The sequence below is a fragment of the Hyla sarda genome, chromosome 1 (genome assembly GCF_029499605.1).
Source record: "Hyla sarda isolate aHylSar1 chromosome 1, aHylSar1.hap1, whole genome shotgun sequence".
Taxonomy (NCBI): domain Eukaryota; kingdom Metazoa; phylum Chordata; class Amphibia; order Anura; family Hylidae; genus Hyla; species Hyla sarda.
Genome location: NC_079189.1, coordinates 197,266,086 through 197,289,357, shown reverse-complemented (window position 1 = coordinate 197,289,357; position 23,272 = coordinate 197,266,086). Strand labels below are relative to the sequence as shown.

At 42.5% G+C, this 23,272-nt stretch overlaps 1 protein-coding gene across 1 annotated transcript in view; it reads right to left on the bottom strand.

Moving 5' to 3' along the window:
• Nucleotides 1-23,272, bottom strand: part of LOC130355875 (A.superbus venom factor 1-like) — a 266,587-nt gene that overhangs the window by 142,720 nt on the left and 100,595 nt on the right. Inside the window, exons 14-15 of the mRNA XM_056556718.1 lie at nt 6,170-6,364; nt 4,606-4,812 (exon numbers count right to left, since the gene is read on the bottom strand). Of these exons, the coding sequence (XP_056412693.1) occupies nt 4,606-4,812; nt 6,170-6,364 (402 nt within the window). The remainder of the gene's footprint in view (nt 1-4,605; nt 4,813-6,169; nt 6,365-23,272) is intronic.

Below are 23,272 nucleotides of genomic sequence, written 5' to 3'. Positions count from 1 at the left end.
AAATAAAGAAAAACAAATTTTTTTCACAAAAATGCTTGTGTTACCCTAAATTTTTCATTTTCACAAGTGAAAATAGGAAAAAAGCTCCCCCAAAATTTTTAACCCCATTTCTTCTAAGTAAGAACATACCCCATATGTGGATGTAAAGTGCTCTCCGGCCATTGGGATTTTGGAGAGAAAATTTGTACGGAATTTAAGGCCACGTGTGTTTACAAAGCCCCCATAGTGCCAGAACAATGGACCCCCCCATGTGACCCAATTTTGGAAACTATACCCCTCACGGAATGTAATAAGGGGTGCAGTGAACATTAATACCCCACAGGTGTCTGATTTTCATTTGCACAGCCCACTGTTCCAAAGATCTGTCAAACGCCAGTGGGTGTAAATGCTCACTGCACCCCTTATTAAATTCTGTGAGGGGTGTAGTTTACAAAATGGGGTCACATGTGGGGGTGGTCCACTGTTCTAGCACCACGGGTGGCTTTCTAAACGCACATGACCCCTGACTTCCATTCCAAACAAATTCACTCTCCAAAAGCTCAGTGGCGCTCCTCCTCTTCTGAGCATTATAGTGCGCCAGCAGAGCCATTGACGTCCACACATGGGGTATTTCCATACTCAGAAGAAAACGGGTTACAACTTTTGGGGCGCATTTTCTCCTATTACCCCTTGTAAAAATTTTACATTTGGGGAAAAAACAGCATTTATAGTGAAAACATTTTTTTTTCATTTACACATCTGACTTTAACAAAAAGTCATTAAACACCTATGGGATGTAAAGGCTCACTGTACCCCTTGTTACATTCCTTGAGGGGTGTAGTTTCCAAAATAGTGGCCATGTGTTTTTTTTTGCTGTTCTGGCACCATAGGGGCTTCCTAAATGCGACATGCCCCCCAAAAACCATTTCAGCAAAATTTGCTTTCCAAAAGCCAAATGTGACTCCTTGTCTTCTGAGCATTGTAGTTCGCCCGCAGAGCATTTTACATCCACACATGGGGTATTTCCACACTCAGAAGAGATGGGGTTACAAATTTTGGGGGCCATTTTCTCCCAGTACCCTTTGTAAAAATGGTAAATTTTGGGGGGGAAACGGCACTTTAGTGGAACATTTTTTTTTTCATTTACACATCCGAATTTAACGAAAAGTAGTCACACACCTGTGGGGTGTTAAGGCTCACTGTACCCCTTGTCACGTGCCTTGAGGGGTGTAGTTTTCAAAATAAAATGCCTTGTGTTTTTTTTTTGCTGTTCTGGCACCATAGGGGTTTAATATATGTGACATGCCCCTCAAAAACCATTTCAGAAAAACTCACTCTCCAAAATCCCATTGTTGCTCCTTCCCTTCTGAGCCCTCTACTGTGCTCGCTGAGCACTTCACATACACATATGAGGTATTTCCTTACTCGAGAAAAATTAGGTTACAAATTTTGGGGGGATTTCTCTCCTTTTACCCCATGTAAAAATTCTAAAAATGGGTCTACAAGAACATGCGAGTGTAAAAAAAATGAAGATTTTGAATTTCATCCTTCACTTTGCTGCTATTTCTGTGAAACACCTAAAGGGTTAACACACTTACTGAATGTCATTTTGAATAGTTTGAGGGGCGCAGTTTTTATAATGGTGTCATTTATGGGGTATTTTTAATATGAAGGCCTTAAAATACACTTCAAAACTGAACTGGTCCCTGAAAAATTCAGATTATGAAAATTTTGTGAAAAATGTGAAAATTGTTGCTGAACTTTGAAGCCCTCTGATGTCTTTCAAAATAAAAAGATGTCAACTTTATGATGCAAATATAAAGTAGACATATTGTATATGTGAATAAATATATAATTTGTTTGGGATGTCCATGTTCCTTATAAGCAGAGAGTTTCAAAGTAAAAAAAATACAACATTTAAAATTTTTTCATCAAATTTTGGAAAGTAGAATATGTCACAAAAAAACAATCTCGGAATCAAATTTATAAGTAAAAGCATCCACGATTTATTAATGCATAAAGTGATAGAGTTCAGATTTGAAAAAAATGCTCCTGTCCTTAGGGTCAAAATGGGCTCCGTCCGCAAGGGGTTAAAAATCTTAATGCTTCCAGTACTTTTCAGCTGCTATATTCTCAACAGGAAGTTCTTTTCTTTTTGAATTTCCTTTCTGTCTGACCACAGTGCTCTCTGCTGACATCTCTGTCCATTTTAGGAACTGTCCAGAGTAGAAACAAATCCCCGTAGCAAACCTATCCTGCTCTGGACAGTTCCTAAAATGGACAGAGGTGTCAGCAGAGAGCACTGTAGTCAGACAGAAAGGAAATTCAAAAAGAAAAGAACTTCCTGTGGAGCATATAGCAGCTTATAGGGACTGGAAGGATTAAGATTTTTAAACAGAAGTAATTTACAAATATGTTTAACTTTCTGGCACCAGTTGATAAAAAAAAAAAATGTTTTCCAGTGGATTACCCCTTTAAAGAAGTTTAAAAATTCTTGCATAACCTCTTTAACCCCTTAAGGACCAGGGGTTTTTCCATTTTTGCACTTTCGTTTTTTCCTCCTTACCTTTAAAAAATCATAACCCTTTCAATTTTGCACCTAAAAATCCATATGATGGCTTATTTTTTGCGCGACCAATTTTACTTTGTAATGACATCAGTCATTTTACCCAGAAATCTATCGCGAAACAGAAAAAAAATCATTGTGAGACAAAAATTTTTTTAAAAAACGCCTTTTTGTAACTTTTGGGGGATTCTGTTTCTACGTAGTACATTTTTCGGTAAAAATGACACCTTATCTTTATTCTGTAGGTCCATATGATTAAGATGATACCCTACTTATATAGGTTTGATTTTGTCGTACTTCTGAAAAAAATCATAACTACATTCAGGAAAATTTATACGTTTAAAATAGTCATCTTCTGACCCCTATAACTTTTTTTATTTTACTGCCTATGGGGCTTGTATGAGGGTAAATTTTTTGCGCTGTGATCTGAAGTTTTTAGCAGTCACCTTTTTGTATTGATCGGACTTGTTGATCACTTTTTATAAATTTTTTCATGATATAAAAAGTGACCAAAAATACACTATTTTAGAATTTGGAATTTTTTTGCGCGTACGCCATTGACCGTATGGTTTAATGAATTATATATTTTTATAATTCGGACATTTCCGCACGCGGCAATACCAAATATGTTTATTTTTATTTTTATTTACACTGTTTTTTTTTTTTTTTAATGGGAAAAGGGGGGAATTCAAACTTTTAATAGGGGAGGTGTTAAATGATCTTTATTCACTTTTTTTTCACTTTTTTTTGCAGTGTTATAGCTCCCATAGGGAGCTATAACACTGCACACACTGATCTTTTACATTGATCATAGGAAACCAGTGATCGATGATTCTGCCGCTTGACTGCTCATGCCTGGATCTCAGGCACTGAGCAGTCATTCGGCGATCGGACACCAGGAGGCAAGGTAGGAGACCCTCCTCGTGTCTAACAGCTGTTCGGGATGCCAAGGTGATCCCGAACAGCTCCCTGAGCTCACCGGCATGGTTTCACTTTCACTTTAGACGCAGCGTTTAACTTTGAATGCCGCATCTAAAGAGTTAATAGCGCGTGGCATCGCAATCACTGCCACGGGTCCCGGCCGTTGTTAGAGGCCGGGCCCGACCCCCTATGACGCGGAGCCACGTCGTGGCCCTGCATTATAGAAAGGGAAAGGACTCAGGACATATCGGTACGTCCTTGGTCCTTAAGGGGTTAAATTGCTCATCATTACCAAATAAAGTGAGATTAATATTTTCATATTTTCTGTGTACATGTTCTGGGATAAATGTAAAATACTGTAATAGATTTGTTTATACATTTAGGGTGACATTTATCAAAACCTGTCCAGAGGAAAAGTTGCTGAGTTGCCCATAGCAACCAATCAGATAGCTTCCTGCCTTGTGCAGGTCTACAATTTTGTTTTTGGTGTCGTTCAACAGCTCTTTGGTCTTGACCATAGTGGAGTTTGGAGTGTGACTGTTTGAGGTTGTGGACAGGTGTCTTTTATACTGATAACAAGTTCAAACAGGTGCCATTAATACAGGTAACGAGTGGAGGACAGAGGAGACTCTTAAAGAAGAAGTTACAGGTCTGTGAGAGCCAGAAATCTTGCTTGCTTGAATGTAACCAAATACTTATTTTCCACCATAATTTTCAAATACATTTTTTTAAAATCAGACAATGTGATTTTATGGATTTTTTTTCTCATTCTGTCTCTCATAGTTGAGGTATACCTATGATGAAAATTACAGGCCTCTCATCTTTTTAAGTGGGAGAACTTGCACAATTGGTGGCTGACTAAATACTTTTTTGCCCCACTGTATCCATTTGCATGACCAAAACTATGCTAAGTTAAGTCTGTGCGGGAGATTTATTAAAACCTGTGCAGAGGAAGAGTGGTGCAGTTGCCCATAGCAACCAATCAGATCACTTCTTTCATTTTTCACTGGCCTCTTTAAAAATGAAAGATTCAATCTGATTGGTTGCTATGGGCAACTTTACCACTCTTCCTCTACACGTTTTGCTAAATCTCCCCCTATGAGTTTGCAGAAAGTCATAGTTACCAAGATGTCACATACCGTGCCCTTGCAGGTTCTTCTCATATTAAGCCAGACAGAGTCAGATACTAATTCAAGAAATCTTTCTTCGATAAATAGGTAGTAGTAAGCCACAATCCTGAAGGAAGGTAGCATGTCTGGTGTCACAGTCAACCTTACTGCAGAAAGAAGTTCTCCTTTACCCCTTTTTTGAAATATTGTCTGTAATATTTTTCCTCTACTCGTAACCTAGTAAATGAAAAATGTGTCAGATTAGAAACTGACGTCTTCTCTGTTTATAAATATAAATGTACATGACTGTCCTAAGGGGACAAAAATTAGACCTATGGATAGATGGTTAATTATTACTAATATTCTGTATAATCCAAAATGAGCATTATGAGTGATTAAAAGCACCCAATAATTTCCAGCCACTAAAGTATAATATAAAACATAAACTTTACTAAAGTGCCTATAAGAACCTCAATGATTGGTCTCATTGGAAGTTGGACTGCTAGTGTAATAGCAGTCCAATTTGTGTGCTTCACCCCACCAAGTGGCTTTCTCAGGGGCAAATAGTCAAATTGCACTTGAGAAAGCCTCTGTGTGTGGAAAAATGTTGGAGAGGGTGCAATGTGTTAAGTTTAAAATTTTCGACCAATTGGTCCTTTTTGCTAATGTGTATTTGTGGACTGCAGCCACACCACTTTTCTGTAGATTTTTAATATTATATGCACTTCAATAAAAGTTACCATTTTATATAAAACTTTCTTAGATTGTTTTGAGCACTCATATAGTACTCATTTTGGCCTGAACGAGGGCTCCAAATATCTAGGATGGTTCTGCCACCAAAAATATGGCAGTGTTTCCCAAACAGGGTGCTTCCAGCTGTTGCAAAACTCCCTGCTTGCCTGGGCAGTCAATGTAAGGGTGTATGTATATGTTGTGTTTTATTATGTGTAGTGTAGTGTTTTTAGGGTACATTCACATGGGTGGGAGTTTACAGTGAGCAAACTTGCAGCAGGAAACTCACTGTAAACCCTCGCCGTGGGAACATTGCGCAAACCTCCAGCTGTTGCAAAACTACAACTCCCAGCATGCACTGACACAGATTGTGCATACTGGGAGTTGTAGTTATGTTGGAAAGGGTGCAATGTGTTAAGTTTTACATTTTCGACCAATTTGTTCTTTGTTCTAATGTGTGTTTGTGGACTGCAGCCACACCACTTTTCTTTACTATTTCTTGTCTTGCAGTGTACTTATAGGCGTATCATCAGACGAATAGTTCAACTCTTCTGATGAGACCAGTGTTTGCGATTTTTAATATTATATACACATCAATAAAAGTTACCATTTTGTAAAATACTTTCTTAGATTGTTTTGACCATTCATATAGTGCTCATTTTGGCCTGAATGGGGGCTCCAAATATCTAGGATGGTTCTAGGGAATATGCTCCATTTGTCAGCTGAACATTCATTGCAGCTGACAGCTATATCTGTCTTCTTACCTTGCTGTGAATTGTAAATGCGTTTTTTTCATAGAATAAATATTGAAAGAAAACAGGATAAACTATACAAATGTATTATGTAATAGATCATTTCTTACCAGAATAGTGAAGTATTTAATGTTTTCTTTTAAATTGTCTTCTGTTTGTATGTTGAGATTGATATTGACATTATCATTTACGAGTTCACAATCTATGTGGAGAAAGTTTTGTTTCCATGTGGGTTGGTATGCTTTTGCAGTCATTGTTACAGTAGCCTGTTGTTCATCCTGCAAATTTCTATCAGCAGTTTTGAGCTAAGGAAAACACAACAAAGGTATTTAAAAAGATTATAGTGATTTTAAGTGTAATTTGGGTAGAATGTTCATAGAGTAAAATAACAAAAATGACTTTCATTAGAATGTATCCTATCATTAACTATCACTGTACTGTACCTAAGTAGTATGTAGTATCATATATGTAAGGGTGAGTTCACAATGCGTTTTTAGCATTACATTTTTATACACTTGAAAAGGAAAAAAATCTATACTTTAACAGTTGCTAAAAAATATATATAAAAGCGGATTGCAACATGTACTTTTTTTTACTCATTAAAAGTTTTATATCAATCAAACAACAGAAATATTTACACCCCACTGCCATTTGACAGATCTTTGGAACAGTAAGCTGTGCAAATGAAAAGTTATATTTCTCATTTTCACGGACCACTGTTCCAAAAATCGGTCAGACACCTGTGGGGTGTAAATGCTCCCTGCACCCCTTGAAGCATTCTTTGAGGGGTGGAGTTTCCAAAATGGAGTAAAATGTGGGTGTTTTTTAGTTTATGTCATAACTGCTGCAAATATCAGCCACCCCTGTGTAAATCAGCAATTTAGGCCTTAAATGCACATGGTGTGCTCTCACTTCTGAGCCCTGTTGTGCACCCGCAGATCACTTTACACCCACATATGAGGGGAGATTTATCAAAACCTGTCCAGAGGAAAAGATGTTGAGTTGCCCCTTGCAACCAATCAATCACTTCTTTCATTTTTGAAAAGGCCTGTGAAAATTTAAAGAAGTGATCTGATTGATTGCTAAGGGCAACTCAGCAACTTTTCCTTTGGACAGCTTTTGATAAATGTCCCCCATGGGGCATTTCCGTACTCAGGAGAAATTGTGTTACAAATTTTAGGGGTGTTATTCCCCTTTTACCTCTTGTGAAAATGAAAAGTATGGGGCAGCACAAAATTTTATTTTTTTACACTAACATGCTGGTGTAGACCCCAACTTTTGCTTTTTATAAAGGGTAAAAGAAGAAAAAGCCCCCCAAAATTTGTAACACAAATACCCCATATGTGGCCCTAAACTGTTGCCTTGAAATATGACAGGGCATCGAAATGTGAGAGCGATTTGATTTGAGGCCTAAATCAGGGATTTGCATAGGGACGTACCCAGATTCAAGAATTACACTACGGCAGTGTTTCCCAAACAGGGTGCCTCCAACTGTTGCAAAACTCCCTGCATGCCTGGACAGTCAATGTAAGGGTGAATGTATATGTTGTGTTTTACTCTTTATTATGTGTAGTGTAGTGTCTTTAGGGTACATTCACATGGGTGGGAGTTTACAGTGAGTTTCCCACTACAAGTTTGAGCTGCAGCAAAGTTTACGCCGCAGCTCAAACTTGCAGCAGGAAACTCACTGTAAACCCCCAACCGTGTGAATGTACCCTGTACATTTATATGGGGGGGGGGGGGGAGGGTGAGGGGAAGCGCAAACCTTCAGCTGTTGCAAAACTGCAACTCCCAGCATGCACTGACACAGATCGTGCATGCTGGGAGTGGTAGTTATGCAGCCGCTGGAGGCACACTGGTTGGGAAACAATGAGTTAGGAAACAGACTAACTTAGTGTTTCTGCACCAGTGTGCCTCCAGCTGTTGCAAAATTACAACTCCCAGCATGAACTGACAGCCGAAGGGCATGCTAGGAGTTAAAGTTATGCAGCAGCTGGAGACACACCGCTACAACTCCAAGTGTGCCCTTTTGTTGTCCATGCATGCTGGGAATCGTAGTTATGCAATTTTAGCTGTTGCATAACTAAAAATCCCATCATTCACATACAGCCAAAGGACATGCTGGGAGTTGTAGTGGTGTGCCTCCTGCTGTTGGTTGCATAACCACAACTCCTAACATGACCTTTGGCTGTGCATGCTGAGAGTTGTACTTATGCAACAGCAGGAGGCACAGCCCTTACTTCCTGCTGCTGCTCTTCTCTGCCGCAGCTGACACAGCTGCTGGGGATCAGGGGCTCCCGCTGCCGATGTACACTGCTGGCACGCGCTCTCGCCCTCCGGATTAGGGGTGGAGAGAGTGACACCACCCAGCAGAAGCCGGCCCACGAATCAGAGTGATCATGAGGTGGCACCTCAATCCTGCTGGGCAAGGGTGATTGGTGCTGTCTCTGACAGCACCAATCACCCTTAACTTCTGGGTCACCGGAGACCCGAAATCGCCACAATTCGCTGGTCAGCATTGCCACGGGATGCCCACTGAACAATTTCATCCCCTTCCGATCACTGCCGGTGAGCAGCGGTGACCGGAAAACCGGAGGATGTACAGGTACTCCCTAGGTCCTTAAGTCTCAGGAGGGGTTAAGTAACTCCTAGGTAACTACTGGTAACCAAGTAGGAGGTAAGTAGGCGGGAGGGGTTAAGTAACTCCTGGAGGGGTTAAGAAACCCTTAGGTAACTACTGGTAACCAAGTAACGTATGTCCCAGTGTAACAAAAACAAACAGAAAAACCTACAAGAAAAATTTACATTTTTTTTTTATATTCAAACATATGATAAAATCATACTATCATGCCCCAACGGGTGTTTACCTGCTGTGCCACTAACCATTTTGGCATAGGGCCAAACCTGGAAGCGGAGTCTAAGTGTTCCCTTGATTTTCACCTTTTATCCCACTCCAGGATACGAAAGCTCGAGTGGGATAACTCCGGGGTGTCTGGCCTGCTCAGCTAGCTGCCGCTTAACGAATGCAGGGGAAAACCAGGTCGCTTCCTCAAGCAAGGTCTCGTTAAGTGGCAGCTGGCTGAGCAGGCCAGACACCCCAGAGTTAAACTCAGGCCCCTACAGTAAAATTGGCCCAGCCGGCCGTGAAAAAGGCCACGAGGAACGGAGCCACCCGCGCTGCAAGACCGCGAGAGAACAAAGTTTATATCCTCTCTACTCTCGCAACTCTGTACTCTCACGGGCCAAGGCGGCCGGCAGTCAGAGCCAGAGGCGCCTCTACGAACCCTCACTCTGGTTGCGGCCTTGCTCTGGCCCTGGAAACCACAGGGGGCCCCTGTCACATTCTGGACATCCCTGTGTCCCAAAAGATCTTTTCGGGACACAAGGATGTCCCTGTGGTTACCTCTCTGCGGCGGCCCCTGCGTTAACTTTAAAAACGCAGGGGCCCGCCAGGAGGAAGCGCATGCAGGGACATCACTGACGTCCCGTGCATGCGCCCATGGCAACAGCAGAGCGGAGCGGAGCAGCGAGGAGGAGGACACGCGCATGCATGGTAAGTTACCTGTATGTTGTACGTCACCTTCAGTGTTCCGACCACCACCCCTCTTCCGATCCCGGGACCTACTGCTATGGCCTGTAGGCCATAGCAGTAGATTGTGACCCCGGATCAGAGGAGTGGTGGTCGGGACACTGAAGTGGGGCAGTACACAGACGCACAGCCTCCAGCCATACACTGTATATGGCTGGAGGCTGTATGTCTGTGGAGGAACTGTACTGCACCTAATAAGGGGTAACTATACTGCATCTAATGTGGGGGAACTATACTGCACCTAATGTGGGGAGCTATACTCCAACTAATGTGGGGAGATATACTGCACCTAATGTGGGGAGCTATACTGCACCTAATGTGGGGAACTATACTGCACCTAATGTGGGGAACTATACTGCACCTAATGTGGGGAGCTATACTGCACCCAATGTGGGGAGCTATACTGCACCTAATGTGGAGGGCTATACTGCACCTAATGTGGGGAGCTATACTGCACCTATTGTGGGGGGCTATACTGCACCTAATGTGGGCGGCTATACTGCACCTATTGTAGGGAGCTATACTGCACCTATTGTGTGAAGCTATACTGCACCTTTTGTGGGGAGCTATACTACACCTAATGTGGGAAGCTATACTGCACCTAATGTGGGAGCTATACTGCACCTAATGTGGGGAGCTATACTGCACCTAATGTGGGGGAGCTATACTGTAAGTAATGTGGGGGAACTATACTGCACCTAATGTAGGGGAACTATACTGCACCTAATGGGGGGGACTATACTGCACCTAATGGGGGGGGGGGGGGGAACTATACTGCACCTAAATGGGGCAGCTATACTGAACCTAATGTGGGGGAACTATACTGCACCTAATATGGGGGAACTATACTGCACCTAATGTGGAGAGCTACTATATAAAGATAGGAGTTATACCATACCACCATCAGTGTCTGGATCACAATATAAGGATAGGAGTGATACATTTCATAAAAAGGCCCAGAAAAAATTCTCAGCACCAGGCCCATGATGCTCTTAATCCGGCCCTGACTCCAGGTATACAGGCAGGTGAGAATGAGCTGACGCTGGAGATGGGAGATCACAGCAGGCGGAGTCAAACACATCAGATCAGGTCTGGTGATTTAGCTAAGCTGGTGCTGTTAAAACAGCAGAGCTGTATAGTTCAGGTGCAGCAAGATGGATCAAGCTAGCTTGCAGAGAGAGGCAAAGTCAAATTTGAGGGAAATTTATCAAAACCTGTGCAGAGGAAAACTTGTCCAGTGACCCATAGCAACCAATCAGCTTGCTTCTTCATTTTTAGGAAGGCCTGTGAAAAATAAAAGAAGCGATCCGATTGGTTGCTATGGGCATCTGGACAACTTTTTCTCTGCACAGGTTTTGATAAATCCACCCCCCCCCCCCCCAAACAGTCTGTAGTGAAACCCAGGAGAAGCAGAACAGGAGTCAAGGCATTAGGCAGAGATGTAGTCAGGGACAGAGGCTACATCAGAAAACTAGTACACAATAGATGACACCTTCACTTGCAGTAAACCACAATATTGCTCAGGCAAGGAAAGAGGGCGGAAAGCCCTAAAATAGGTGGTGCAGGTCAAGGATTGGTGGGGGAGCAGAATCAGATTTATGCACGGACTTCTAAAGAGACGGCCCTCATGCGGCTCCTACTGGATGCACCAGACACTGTTGCTGCCTGAGACAGTGCAGAGGAAAGAGTCTGGAACCTGCAATGAGGAGAAGGAACCATGCTGGAAGTTCGGTCAAGGTAGGCAGTAGAATGCGGTACACACTGGCATCTGCCGACCACCAGCATTACACATACTAGTACATTAAAAAGATGAACACAGCGACTGAAAAAGGGGCCTATGTAGCATTCCCAGGCAATATAAGCTTATACAGATATCAATCAATATACACTGCTCAAAAAAATAAACACTAAGATAACACATCCTAGATCTGAATGAACTAATCGTATGAAATACTTTCGTCTTTACATAGTTGAATGTGCTGACAACAAAATCACACAAAAATGATCAATGGAAATGAAATTTATCAACCCATGGAGGTCTGGATATGGAGTCACACTCAAAATTAAAGAGGCAAACCACACTGCAGGCTGATCCAACTTTAATGTAATGTCCTTAAAACAAGTCACAATGAGGCTCAGTAGTGTGTGTGTGGCCTCCACGTGCCCATATGACCTCCCTACAATGCCTGGGCATGCTCCTGATGAGGTGGATGTCCTGTACTAAAGCATCCGCCAACGCCCGGACAGTCTGTGGTGCAACGTGGCGTTGGGATTCAGGTCTGGGGAACGGGCAGGCCAGTCCATAGCATCAATGCCTTCCTCTTGCAGGAACTGCTGACACACGTCAGCCACATGAGGTCTAGCATTGTCTTGCATTAGGAGGAACCCAGGGTCAACCACACCAACATATGATCCCACAAGAGGTTTGAGGATCTAATCTCGGTACCTAATGGCCATCAGGCCACCTCTGGCAAGCACATGGAGGCCTGTGCGGCCCCCCCAAAGAAATGCCAGCCCACACCATTACTGACCCAATGCAAAACTGATCATGCTGGAGGATGTTACAGGCAGCAGAACATTCTCCACAGCATCTCAAGACTCTGTCATGTCTGTCACATGAGCTCAGTGTGAACCTGCTTTCATCTGTGAAGAGCACAGGGTACCAGTTGCGAATTTGCCAATCTTGTTGTTCTCTGGCAAATGCCAAACGTCCTCCACGGTCTTGGGCTGTAACCCCCACCTGTGGATGTCGGGCCCTCATACCACCCCTATGGAGTCTTTTTCTGACTGTTTGAGTGGACACATGCACATTTGTAGCCTACTGGAGGTCATTTTGCAGGGCTCTGGCAGTGCTCCTCCTGCTCCTCCTTGCACAAAGGTGGAGGAAGCGGTCCTGCTGCTGGGTTGTTGCCCTCCTACAGCCTCCTCCACGTCTCCTGATGTACTGGCCTGTCTCCTAGTAGCGCCTCCATGCTCTGGACACTAGGCTGACAGACAGAGCAAACCTTCTTGCCACAGCTCGAATTGATGTGCCATCCTGGATGAGCTGCACTACCTGAGCCACTTGTGTGGGTTGTAGACTCTGTCTCATGCTACCACTAGAGTGAAAGCACCGCCAGCATTCAAAAGTGACCAAAACATCAGTCAGGAAGCATAAGAACTGAGAAGTGGTCTGTGGTCACCACCTGCAGAACCACTCCTTTATTGGGGGTGTCTTGCTAATTGCCTATAATTTCCACCTGTTGTCTGTTCCATAACACAACAGCATGTGAAATTGATTGTCAATCAGTGTTGCTTCCTGAGTGGACAGTGTGATTTCATAGAAATGTGACTGACTTGAAGTTACATTGTGTTGTTTAAGTGTTATCTTTATTTTTTTGAGCAGTGTATAACACAGATGGCGCAGCAAGGCTACATCATATACACACCATCTAGTAATTAGGAAGTAAAAAGATTGCCATGGTACTAAACTACAAACTCTGGGCTTAAGAGAGCATAAAGTGCATAGTGCAAGCAGTAATACACTGTTAAAAAACAGTGCCACGTTTGCAGGAAAAAACAGTTCGGTCCTTGCTTAAATCTGACATTAAAATATTTCCCTATTATTTTTACAAAAACACAGAAAGCACCACAGTCAAACCTACCCTAAAAGGCTGTGGACAGCATTGCACTGCATTTTTATTTTATTATTCATTTGTTTCCTGAATGTAAATGTGGTGGCCAAGTAGAGAAGTTGCACCCCTGTACCTTTGCTGTATTGTCCGGCAGACTCCATTCCGTCGCCCCTGGCCCCCCCCCCACCCCTGTACTTGTGTCTTATGTATTCCCCTGAGTGCCTATGCTATATGGTGGGATGTACATATAATGTTATTTACCTTTAAGTGTGGTTGTCATGTGATTGTAACCAAGGAAGGTCCCAGTGACCATATGACCTACAGGGTGACCTATGGGACCCCTCCAGAGGGACCTCCTTAGAAGGTGTGGAATCATCGACTCCTATGTCTAATGTATACAAGACTGTAGCCAAGGACAAAAAAGATAAGGTAAAATCTGAAAGGAAGCATCTGTTGCTGGGTGATTCAATCATAAGGAGTGTGGAGCTTAAGGAAAATGGTTTTGTGAGATGTCTCCCGGGAGCTACTGCTAGAGAAATAGAAGACGTATTCTTAATATTGTTAAGCAAGCAAAGCAGGAAGGGGAAGTGGATGTTCTTGTCCATCTAGGGACAAATGACCTGGCTTGCAAGGAAGTTTCAGAGGTGAAGGAATCTTTTATCACACTTGGTAATGATGTACAGGATTTTGCATCCACTGTTTCATTTTCTGAAGTTCTGCCTGTGCATAACATTCAGAATGATAGGCAGAGGCGTATTAAGGAGTTCAACCTATGGCTTAGTAAATGGTGTCAAGAGTAAGGATTTGGCTTTGTGTCTCATGATAGCTTTACTTGGAATAGAAAGGAACTGTACAAAAAAGATGGTTTGCATCTTTCTCTCAAAGAAACAAATGTACTCAGTGAATTTGCTAAGGAGTATTTAAACTAGGAAGGGGGGGGGGGCAAAAGAGTGAAAATCCACAAGTCCAATTGCCCCCCGAAACAATGCCAGAACATGTCAGTAGCCCAGAGGTTAAGAAATGACAAGCTCAGAGTCCTATCTACAAATGCCCGCGGTTTAGGTAATAAAATCTATGAACTTGGGTCAATAATGACATCTGAGAATGTAGATTTAGTGGCTGTTACTGAGACATGGTTTAATGAAAAGAATGACTGGTACATATCCATACCAGGGTACTCTTTACACAGAAGAGACAGAGAAGGCAAGAAAGGAGAAGGGGTGGCCCTATATGTGAAAGATAGCATAACATGTAACCTAATACAAGTTAGTGAGGCCAACATAGAGTCAGTTTGGGTTACGTTGCAGTTTGGTAATCATGCAGTAATAGTTATTAGCTTCTGAAGTTTTCTGTCTAACTGCTCAATGATGATGTCATGTCCTGGGAGCTGTGCATGATGGGAGAATATCCCCATAGGAACTGCACAGCTCCCGGGATGTGAGTCATCAGAGAGCAGTTAGACAGAAAACAACAACTCAACTTCAGAAGCTAATAACTATTGGAAGGATTAAGATTTTTTAATAGAAATAATTTATAAATCTGTTTAACTTTCCGGAGCCAGTTGATATATATAAAAAAGTTTTGGCCTGGAATACCCCTTTAAAGAAGTAGATGATCTACTAGTTGAAGAAATATCTAAAATGACAATGAAAGGAGAAGTTATCATTATGGGAGACTTCAATCTTCCGGATATAAACTGGAAAACCAAAATAGATAAATCTGCCAGGAGTACAGATATTCTAAAATCCCTACCGGGATTATCTCTACAACAAGAGGTTGAGGAGCCAACCCGGAGGGAGGCCATTTTGGATTTGGTATTCACAAATGGGGATTTGGTATATGATGTTATTGTTGTCGAAAGCTTGGGATCTATTGATCACCAATCAGTGTGGTTTAATATAAGAACAGTGAAGGAGTCACACCACACAAAAACAAAAGTTTTAGATTTTAGAAAAACAGACTTTTCTAAAATGAGATTAGTCATAAATGAGTCCCTATCATACTGGAACAAATTACATGGAGTTCAGGAGTAATGGGACTACTTAAAAAACACATTATTGAAGGCAACAGAAAATTGCATTAGACTTGTCAGTGAAAGCATAAAAAGGAAGAGACCACTGTGGTACTCAGCAGAAGTGACCAAAATCATAAAAAACTAAAAACTAGCATTTAGCAATTATAAAACAACCCAGAGCAATGAAGATAGGGAAATCTACAAAACTAGGCAGAAAGAGGCTAATCAAGTTATAAGAACTTCTAAAGCGCAGGCAGAAGAAAAACTAGCTCAGTCTGTGAAAAAAGGGGATAAGACAATCTTCAGATATATAAATGAAAAAAGGAAACTAAAACAAGTAATAACTAAATAAAAAATAAAGAAAGGAAGGTATGTAGAAGAGAATAAGGGGCTAGCCGACTGCCTTAATGAATACTTCGGTTCAGTTTTAACAGAAGAAAAAGAAGGAAAAGGACCTCCCTTAGGGAGGAAAACTAAGGAATCGTTTGATGCATGTGTCTTTACAGAGGAAGAGGTTCTACGTTTGCTGTCTAAAGTGAAGACAAATAAATTACAGGGGTCTGATGGGATACACCCAAAATTATTAAAAGAGCTTAGTGGTGAGCTAGCAAAACCATTAACAGATGTATTTAACCAATCACTGGTAACAGAAGTCATCCCGGAAGATTGGAAATTAGCAAATGACGTGCCCATTCACAAGAAAGGTAGTATGGAGAAATCAAGCAACTATAGGCTAGTAAGTCTGACTTCAGGATAGGATTGTGGAACATCTAAAATCCCATGGATTGCAAGATGAAAAACAACATGGGTTTACTTCAGGGAGATCATGTCAAACAAATCTTATTGATTTTGACTGGGTGACTAAAATAACAGATGGCGGAGGGGCAGTAGACATCGCATATCTAGATTTTAGTAAGGCTTTTGACACTGTCCCACATAGAAGACTTATCAATAAACTGCATTCATTGAGCTTGGACTCCCATACTGTTGAGAGGATTAGGCAGTGGCTGAGTGACAGACAACAGAGGATTGTAGTTAATGGAGAATATTCAGGGCAAGGTCTTGTTAACAGTGGGGTACCTCAGGGATCTGTACTGGAATCAATATTGTTTCATATCTTCATTAGTGATATCGCAAATGGTCTCAATGGTAAGGTATGTCTTTTTGCTCATGACACAAAGATATGTAACAGGGTTGATGTTCCTGGAGGGATACGCCAAATGGAAAAGGATTTAGGAAAACTAGAAGAATGGCCAGAACTCTGGCAACTGAAATTTAATGGGGATAAGTGCAAGATAATGCACCTGGGGTGTAAAAAACCTCAGGCAGAATATAGAATATTTGACACAGTCCTGACCTCAGTATCTGAGGAAAGGGTTTTAGGAGTAATTATTTCAGAAGACTTACAGGTAGGAAGACAATGTAATAGAGCAGCAGGAAAACGCTAGCAGAATGTTTGGATGTATAGAGAGAGGTATAAGCAGTAGAAAGAGAGAAGTGCTCATGCCGCTGTACAGAACACTGGTGAGACCTCACTTGGAGTATCGTGCGCAGTACTGGAGACCGTATCTTCAAAAGGATATAGATACTCTATAGAGAGTTCAAGGAAGAGCTACTAAATTAGTACATGGATTGCAGGATAAAACTTACCAGGAAAGGTTAAAGGACCTTAACATGTATAGCTTGGAAGAAAGAAGAGACAGAGGGGATATGATAGAGACTTTTAAATACATAAAGGGAATCAACATGGTAAAGGAGGAGAGCATATTTAAAAGAAGAAAAACTATCACAAGAGGACACAGTTTTAAATTTGAGGGGCAAAGGTTTAAAAGTAATATCAGGAAGTATTACTTTACTGAGAGAGTAGTGGATGCATGAAATAGCCTTCCTGAAGAAGTGGTCACTGCAAATACAGTGAAGGAGTTTAAACATGCATGGGATAAGCATAAGGCTATCCTTCATATAAGATAGGGGCAGGGACTATTGATAGGATTCAGATTATTGGGCAGACTAAATGGGCCAATGTTTCTATGTTTCTATATAAGCCCTGGTTGAAGCTTCCTCAGTCTCTTTTTCTCTTTAGTGCTGAGTTGCTGTGAGGTGAAGTTTGACTGCTACCCCCCAGGTCCAAGTCAAAGCCTGGTAAGCTACAAATGGGGTGAAGTCTGTCATAGTAAGTCCCATTCAAGTCAGTCCGAGTCAAGTCTGTCTCAATGAAGGAGGAGGAGAGAGCAGGAAGTTGAAAGCTGAAGATCACGCTGCCGAGGAACATGAGGTAAGTCTGGACTGTTTTGCAACAGGGGAGGTTTTATTGAACCAACAATAATAATTCACGCAACACGTTTCAAGACTGTTCCAGTCTTTTCATCAGGTGGGAGGAAACCTAACCAACAATCAGTTTATATAGAAGGGACAACAAGGATATATCAGAAATGAGAAAAGGAGTGAGCATCAATGTCCAGTAATACTTCATCAAAAACCATAAATTACAGATAAATACCCCAAAAGATCCACTCGAATATCCATAAAAAATACATTATACAAAATAATAAATAAATGCACAAATACAAAATATACATATGTACATATACAAAATAAAATGCATATCAGGACTAGGGATGAGTGAATCGAATCCGAGGAATTCAAATTCGTTACTAATTTCAGGAATATTAAATATTGCCGTGATTCGATTGCACAAATCACTTCATTAAGCTTTATTTAGTGCAGTCCAGGCTCCAGGGCTTCTAAGATGGCGGCTCCACGTGTCAGGACATGGTGCAAGGAATGCTGGGAAAGCGGGAACAAGGGTAGGCAGGATGACCCTGAATCGCATGCAGCCAATCAGCAGCCAGCCACCCCTGTGATATCACAGCCCTATATAATCGGTAGCCATCTTGCGGCCAGTCACATCAGCGTTCTATTGCAGAGAGGGACAGAGAGCAGAGTGTGTTGCACAGAAAAGCATTTTAACAGCAGCGATTCACCTCAAGACCAAATCCAGCCTAGAGAGAGATTGAAAGAGAAAGTGCAATTTTGGGTGTAGTACACAGCGACTGTGTGCTGCAGCAATGGTGTGTACAACAACTTAAAAACTAATAGTACCCAGCTAGTAAGAGTGAGCAGAGCACTAAAAGCCACAATCACCTGCTATTAGTGCCTAATACTGGTTGAGTAGCAGAGCATATTGTCTTCTATTAAGTGTAACCTGTGCGTTTATAGGTGGTGTTTCCTTTTGTAAGGGCCTAGTTTCTGTGAAAGGCCAGCCAAAAGTACACACCTGCTGCTGTTCTAGACAAATACTGTTGTAAGTGTAGTGGAGCGCATTGTACTCCCCTCATAAGTGCATACCAAGTTCGTACATCTAAATGGTGTACCATTTTGTTCCCGTTAAAGTCTTAAGGTCCTAGTTACTGTGAAAGGCCAGGCAAAAGTACACACCTGCTGGTGTTGTAGACAAATACTGTTTTAAGCGTACTGGAGCGCATTGTACTCCCCTCATAAGTGCATACATGTACGTACATCTAAGTGGTGTACTATTTTGTCTTAAAAAGGGCAGCCCCAAACAGGAACCTCTCCCTATTTCCACCTAAAAACCCTGGGAAATTGCAATGTTTGTAGGTGGAAATAGGGACAGATTCCTTTGTGGGCTGCCCTTTTTAGGCCGAGTAACACTTGCCAAGAAGGGAATTAATAATGCGAAAATAGGGCCTTACAGGGGAAGTTTTTACGCCCACCAGTTACTGTTACAATGAACCATACGTTGTTCCCTTACACCTTTTAGAGGTTTATGCATCACATCAATACTTGGTAGTGTAGGTGGCACATGGTGTTTTTTGCACACCTTTCCTTTTGTTTGATTTAAAATAAATTTTTGGGTACATATATTTCATCCTAAGAATATTATTAAAAGTTAAGTTTTACGTAATCCATATCCTCAATACTTGCACACTAACACTTTTAAAAAAAGAGACCGTTTTCTTATGCCTACCTGCCTCAGCTACTATTCTGATCCTGCCACTCGCCTGATGCCACGCATCTGATGCCAAGTTCTCCTTTTTTCCCCCACCTTCGTCACCGGATACTGGTATTGCCACCCACTGCCCCACTATGTCACTGGGTCACTTTCAGGACTCCTGATGCTGCTGATGCCACCTCCAGGTGGTCTCATTCTGCCACCATATGTTCTCCTCATGCTGCTGCCACCTCCAGGCGGTCTCATTCTGCCACCATATGTTCTTCTCATGCTGCTGCCAACTCCAGGCTGTCTCATACTGCCACCATACATTCTCCTCATGCTGATGCCAGCTCCAGGCTGTCTCATACTGCCACCATCTGTTCTCCTCATGCTGCTGCCAGCTCCAGGCTGTCTCATACTGCCACCATATGTTCTCCTCATGCTGATGGCAGCTCTAGGCTGTCTCATACTGCCACCAAATGTTCTTTTCATGATGCTGCCGCCTCCAGGCTGTCTCATTCTCCCACCATATGCTCTCCTCATGCTGCTGCCACCTCCAGGCCATCTCATTCTGCCACTATATGTTCTCCTCATGCTTCCGCCACCTCCAGGCTGTGTCATTCAGCCACTATATGGTCTCCTTATACTGATGCCACCTCCAGGCTCTGTCATTATGCCACTCTGCGACAGTGATTCTAATAGCAATGCCTCTAATCTGCATGTCATACTGAATAACAGTATTATTTCACTAACCCAGTATTACTGAAGTATTACTGGATATTGATGTTCACTCCTTTTCTCTGTGTTTCGTTTAGCTGTATTCCTGGATAGTTTTTATTAATGAATGTAACATCATTTCTGTGTCTGACAATTCTGATACTTCCTTGTTTTCCCTTCTATATAAACTGATTGTTGGTAAGGTTTCATCACGCCTGATGAACAGACCGGAATGTATTGTTGTTGTTTTAATAAAACATCCCCTGTTGCAAAACAGTCAAGACTTACCTGATGTTCCTCGGCAGCGTGTTCTCTGGCTTCCACCTTCCTGCTCTCTCCTTCATTGTGTGCGCACTTGTCTGTCAGCGTGGGAAGCCGCTGCTGCCGAATTCCTTTTGTGATTTATGCATCTGAGTGTTGTGCCTCCTTTGCACAACATTATAAGGTGAGCAGGCCATTTGAATTTATTTGTCCTGAAGTTGTGCCTCAAGTGATTCCACACAAGGGAGCGCTCCGGTTGTCTTTTGTTTAAGTCTGTCTCAAGTCAGCGTGGCCCTGCATCAAATTGTCTAAGTCCACTATATGTCCCAGCACGCCCTGTGGTCTCTGAAGTCAGTGGTCACCTCCTTGGGCCTAGGCAAGCTGTCTAGACTGTTACGCCTGTCTGACTCAGTTCCTTAACTTGGCATTCGAGTCATTATTTGCCCCTCGTGCCTAGCCCAGGATCCAGCGGTATACCTTCGGGTGGTGTAGAGGTAAAACACAATGGGTTAATGCCATCTGTCCCTAGGGTAATTCCATCACACCCTCACCACATAGAAATTAAACAGCTTTCTAAATAGTCTTTATTAAAAATGTCCTATAATTTTGCTCAGATAGAGAGAAAAATAATCAGTAAGAAGACATTGTGTGTCTCAGGGGCTCTCTTAATAAACCCCTTCCCTTCTGTCAGCCTTAGAGGTAGAACAGAAGGACAGTGGGAGCACAAAAAAAGGCAACTCACACAGACTGTAGCTAGAGCAGACTGGCAAAAAAACAGAGACCCCACAGCAAACTCTTGACTCCTCAGCACACAGAAAGAATCTAGTTCTGGGGGCTGGCTGTATACTGGATATCAGGGGGTCTGAAAATAAATGAAGTAATGAAGGTTGTTGATTCAAACTTAGAGAAGCATTTTAACTTTAAAACATACTGATAGGTTTAGATTGTGAGCCCCATCGCTGTGAGTGTACATCGCTGCAGAATCTGTGTGCGCTATATAAATCAGCTCTTCGGGCCAGAAGTAGACAATGCATGGGAGCTGTAGGCCTCAGCTTCATACATTGTGGTAGTGGTGGCATCTGGGGAACTGTAGAGAAGACCCCAATTACCCTGCCGACCAGTTATTAATGGCCTATCCTATGGATAGGTCATCAATAATTTCCCATGGAAAACCCTTTTAAAGGACAACTGTAGTGGTCAAAAATCCCTGCCCAAATGTTCCCCAAACAAAAGTTATACAATTCAGTCAATTAGTCCTATTTACCTATATGCAGCCGTTTCTGAGATATTAGAGTTGCCAGCATAGCCCAGTAGTCCTGCGTCCGTCCCCTATTCATTACATTGCAGCCGCCATCTTGGGGACGGAGATCTCTTCCTCCCAGCAGTGTTTGTGCTCCCCCTAGCCTCCGTCAGGTCCTCCCTGCTTATGCATATGCATGAGCGGGTGCTTTCTGAGGCAGCCATAGGCTCATCCTCAGAAACGCCCCTATCTATAAGATTCAAGCAGGGGGAGAATGAGGACGTCCACAGCTCCTCCCCCCTCCCCTGCTCTGTCTACATAGGACCTCACTTATCACAGGGAGGTTTCACGTTTTCATGGGGAAAACACAGAGCAAACCACAGAGCAGGGAGGGGAGGACGTGTGTGTGAAGGAGACATATTACACTGCAGGGGATGGTGGTGTATAGACTACAGGGAATAAATATCATACTGGGGATGATTCTGTGTGTGAGAGGGGGGGAGGGGGACTACTGAATGACACATGCTGGGAGTTGTAGTCCCTGTTATGTGTGTGTGTGTGTGTGTATGCCAGTGTTTCCCAACCAGGGAATGCTGGGAGTAGTAGTTTTGCAACATCTGGAGGCACCCTGGTTGGGAAACACTGGTGTATGAAATACAACCCCCAGGAGACTACAGAGATACAATAGAGGTGTTGGTGAACTACAACCCCCAGGAAACTACAGAGATACAATACAGGTGTTGGTGAACTACAACTCCCAGGAGACTCCTGATACAATAGAGGTGTTGGTGAACTACAACTCCCAGGAGACTACAGAGATACAATAGAGGTGTTGGTGAACTACAACTCCCAGGAGTCTCCTGATACAGTAGAGGTGTTGGTGAACTACAACTCCTTTATACACTCAAACAGCAGAAAGCTGACACGGCATGCTTGGATGTATAGTCTTACAACAGCTGGAGTCACCTCTGCAACTCCAAGCATGCAGATACAGCAGAAAGCTGACAGGGCATGCTGGGATTTGTAGTCTTGCAACAGCTGGAATTCCCAGCATGCCCGAACAGCATATAAAATAACTGGGCATGCTTGGAGTTGGAGTTGTGAAAAAGATGGAGGGACCCCTATCAGGAAAGTTTTATAGACAAACAATTATGTTTTTTTACCATTTTTACTTTCACTCTCCACTCTCCAGTGCCCACACTACAGTGAGCACGGAGGCAGCTGCTTCATCACTGGACAGGAGCCAGCATGGGGAGGGGGAGATGAGCAGAAGGGGAGGGTATATGAATAGGGGAGGGAGATGTGGGCGTTACAATATAATAATTTGCTCAGGGGATAGAACAGGTGGAGGGCAGCAGCTTACAGGAAGTAAGCACAAGGCATGATGGGAGATGTAGTTTTATTTTCACTTCTCCTCCGTAATTCGTGTGCTGATAACGGGAGAACGACTGGGCCAATTTTGATGGGGGAGACATCGTTGGAAAGGTCTTTCAAAGACCTATTAAATGAGGTAAGAAAAAGTTTTTTTGCCCAGCACTGCAGATGTCCTTTAAGGACAAACTATATTTTAATTTCAGTTTTAATTTTAATAATAAATTGAAACTGAATCAGAGGATACAAGAAACATGACAATAACATACAAACATACAAGAACTTGAGGCAAATTACAATATTCGGTTGTCTAAAAATTTCAAAAGACTTAGTCCCCCTCATAACAAAATATCCAATAAAAAAAGATGGGTGTCCCAGAGGTTGGAGCTTCACAATGAATACAGTGGAACCTTTATATGTAATCTTGAACTTCATCAAAAATAATGGAAGAG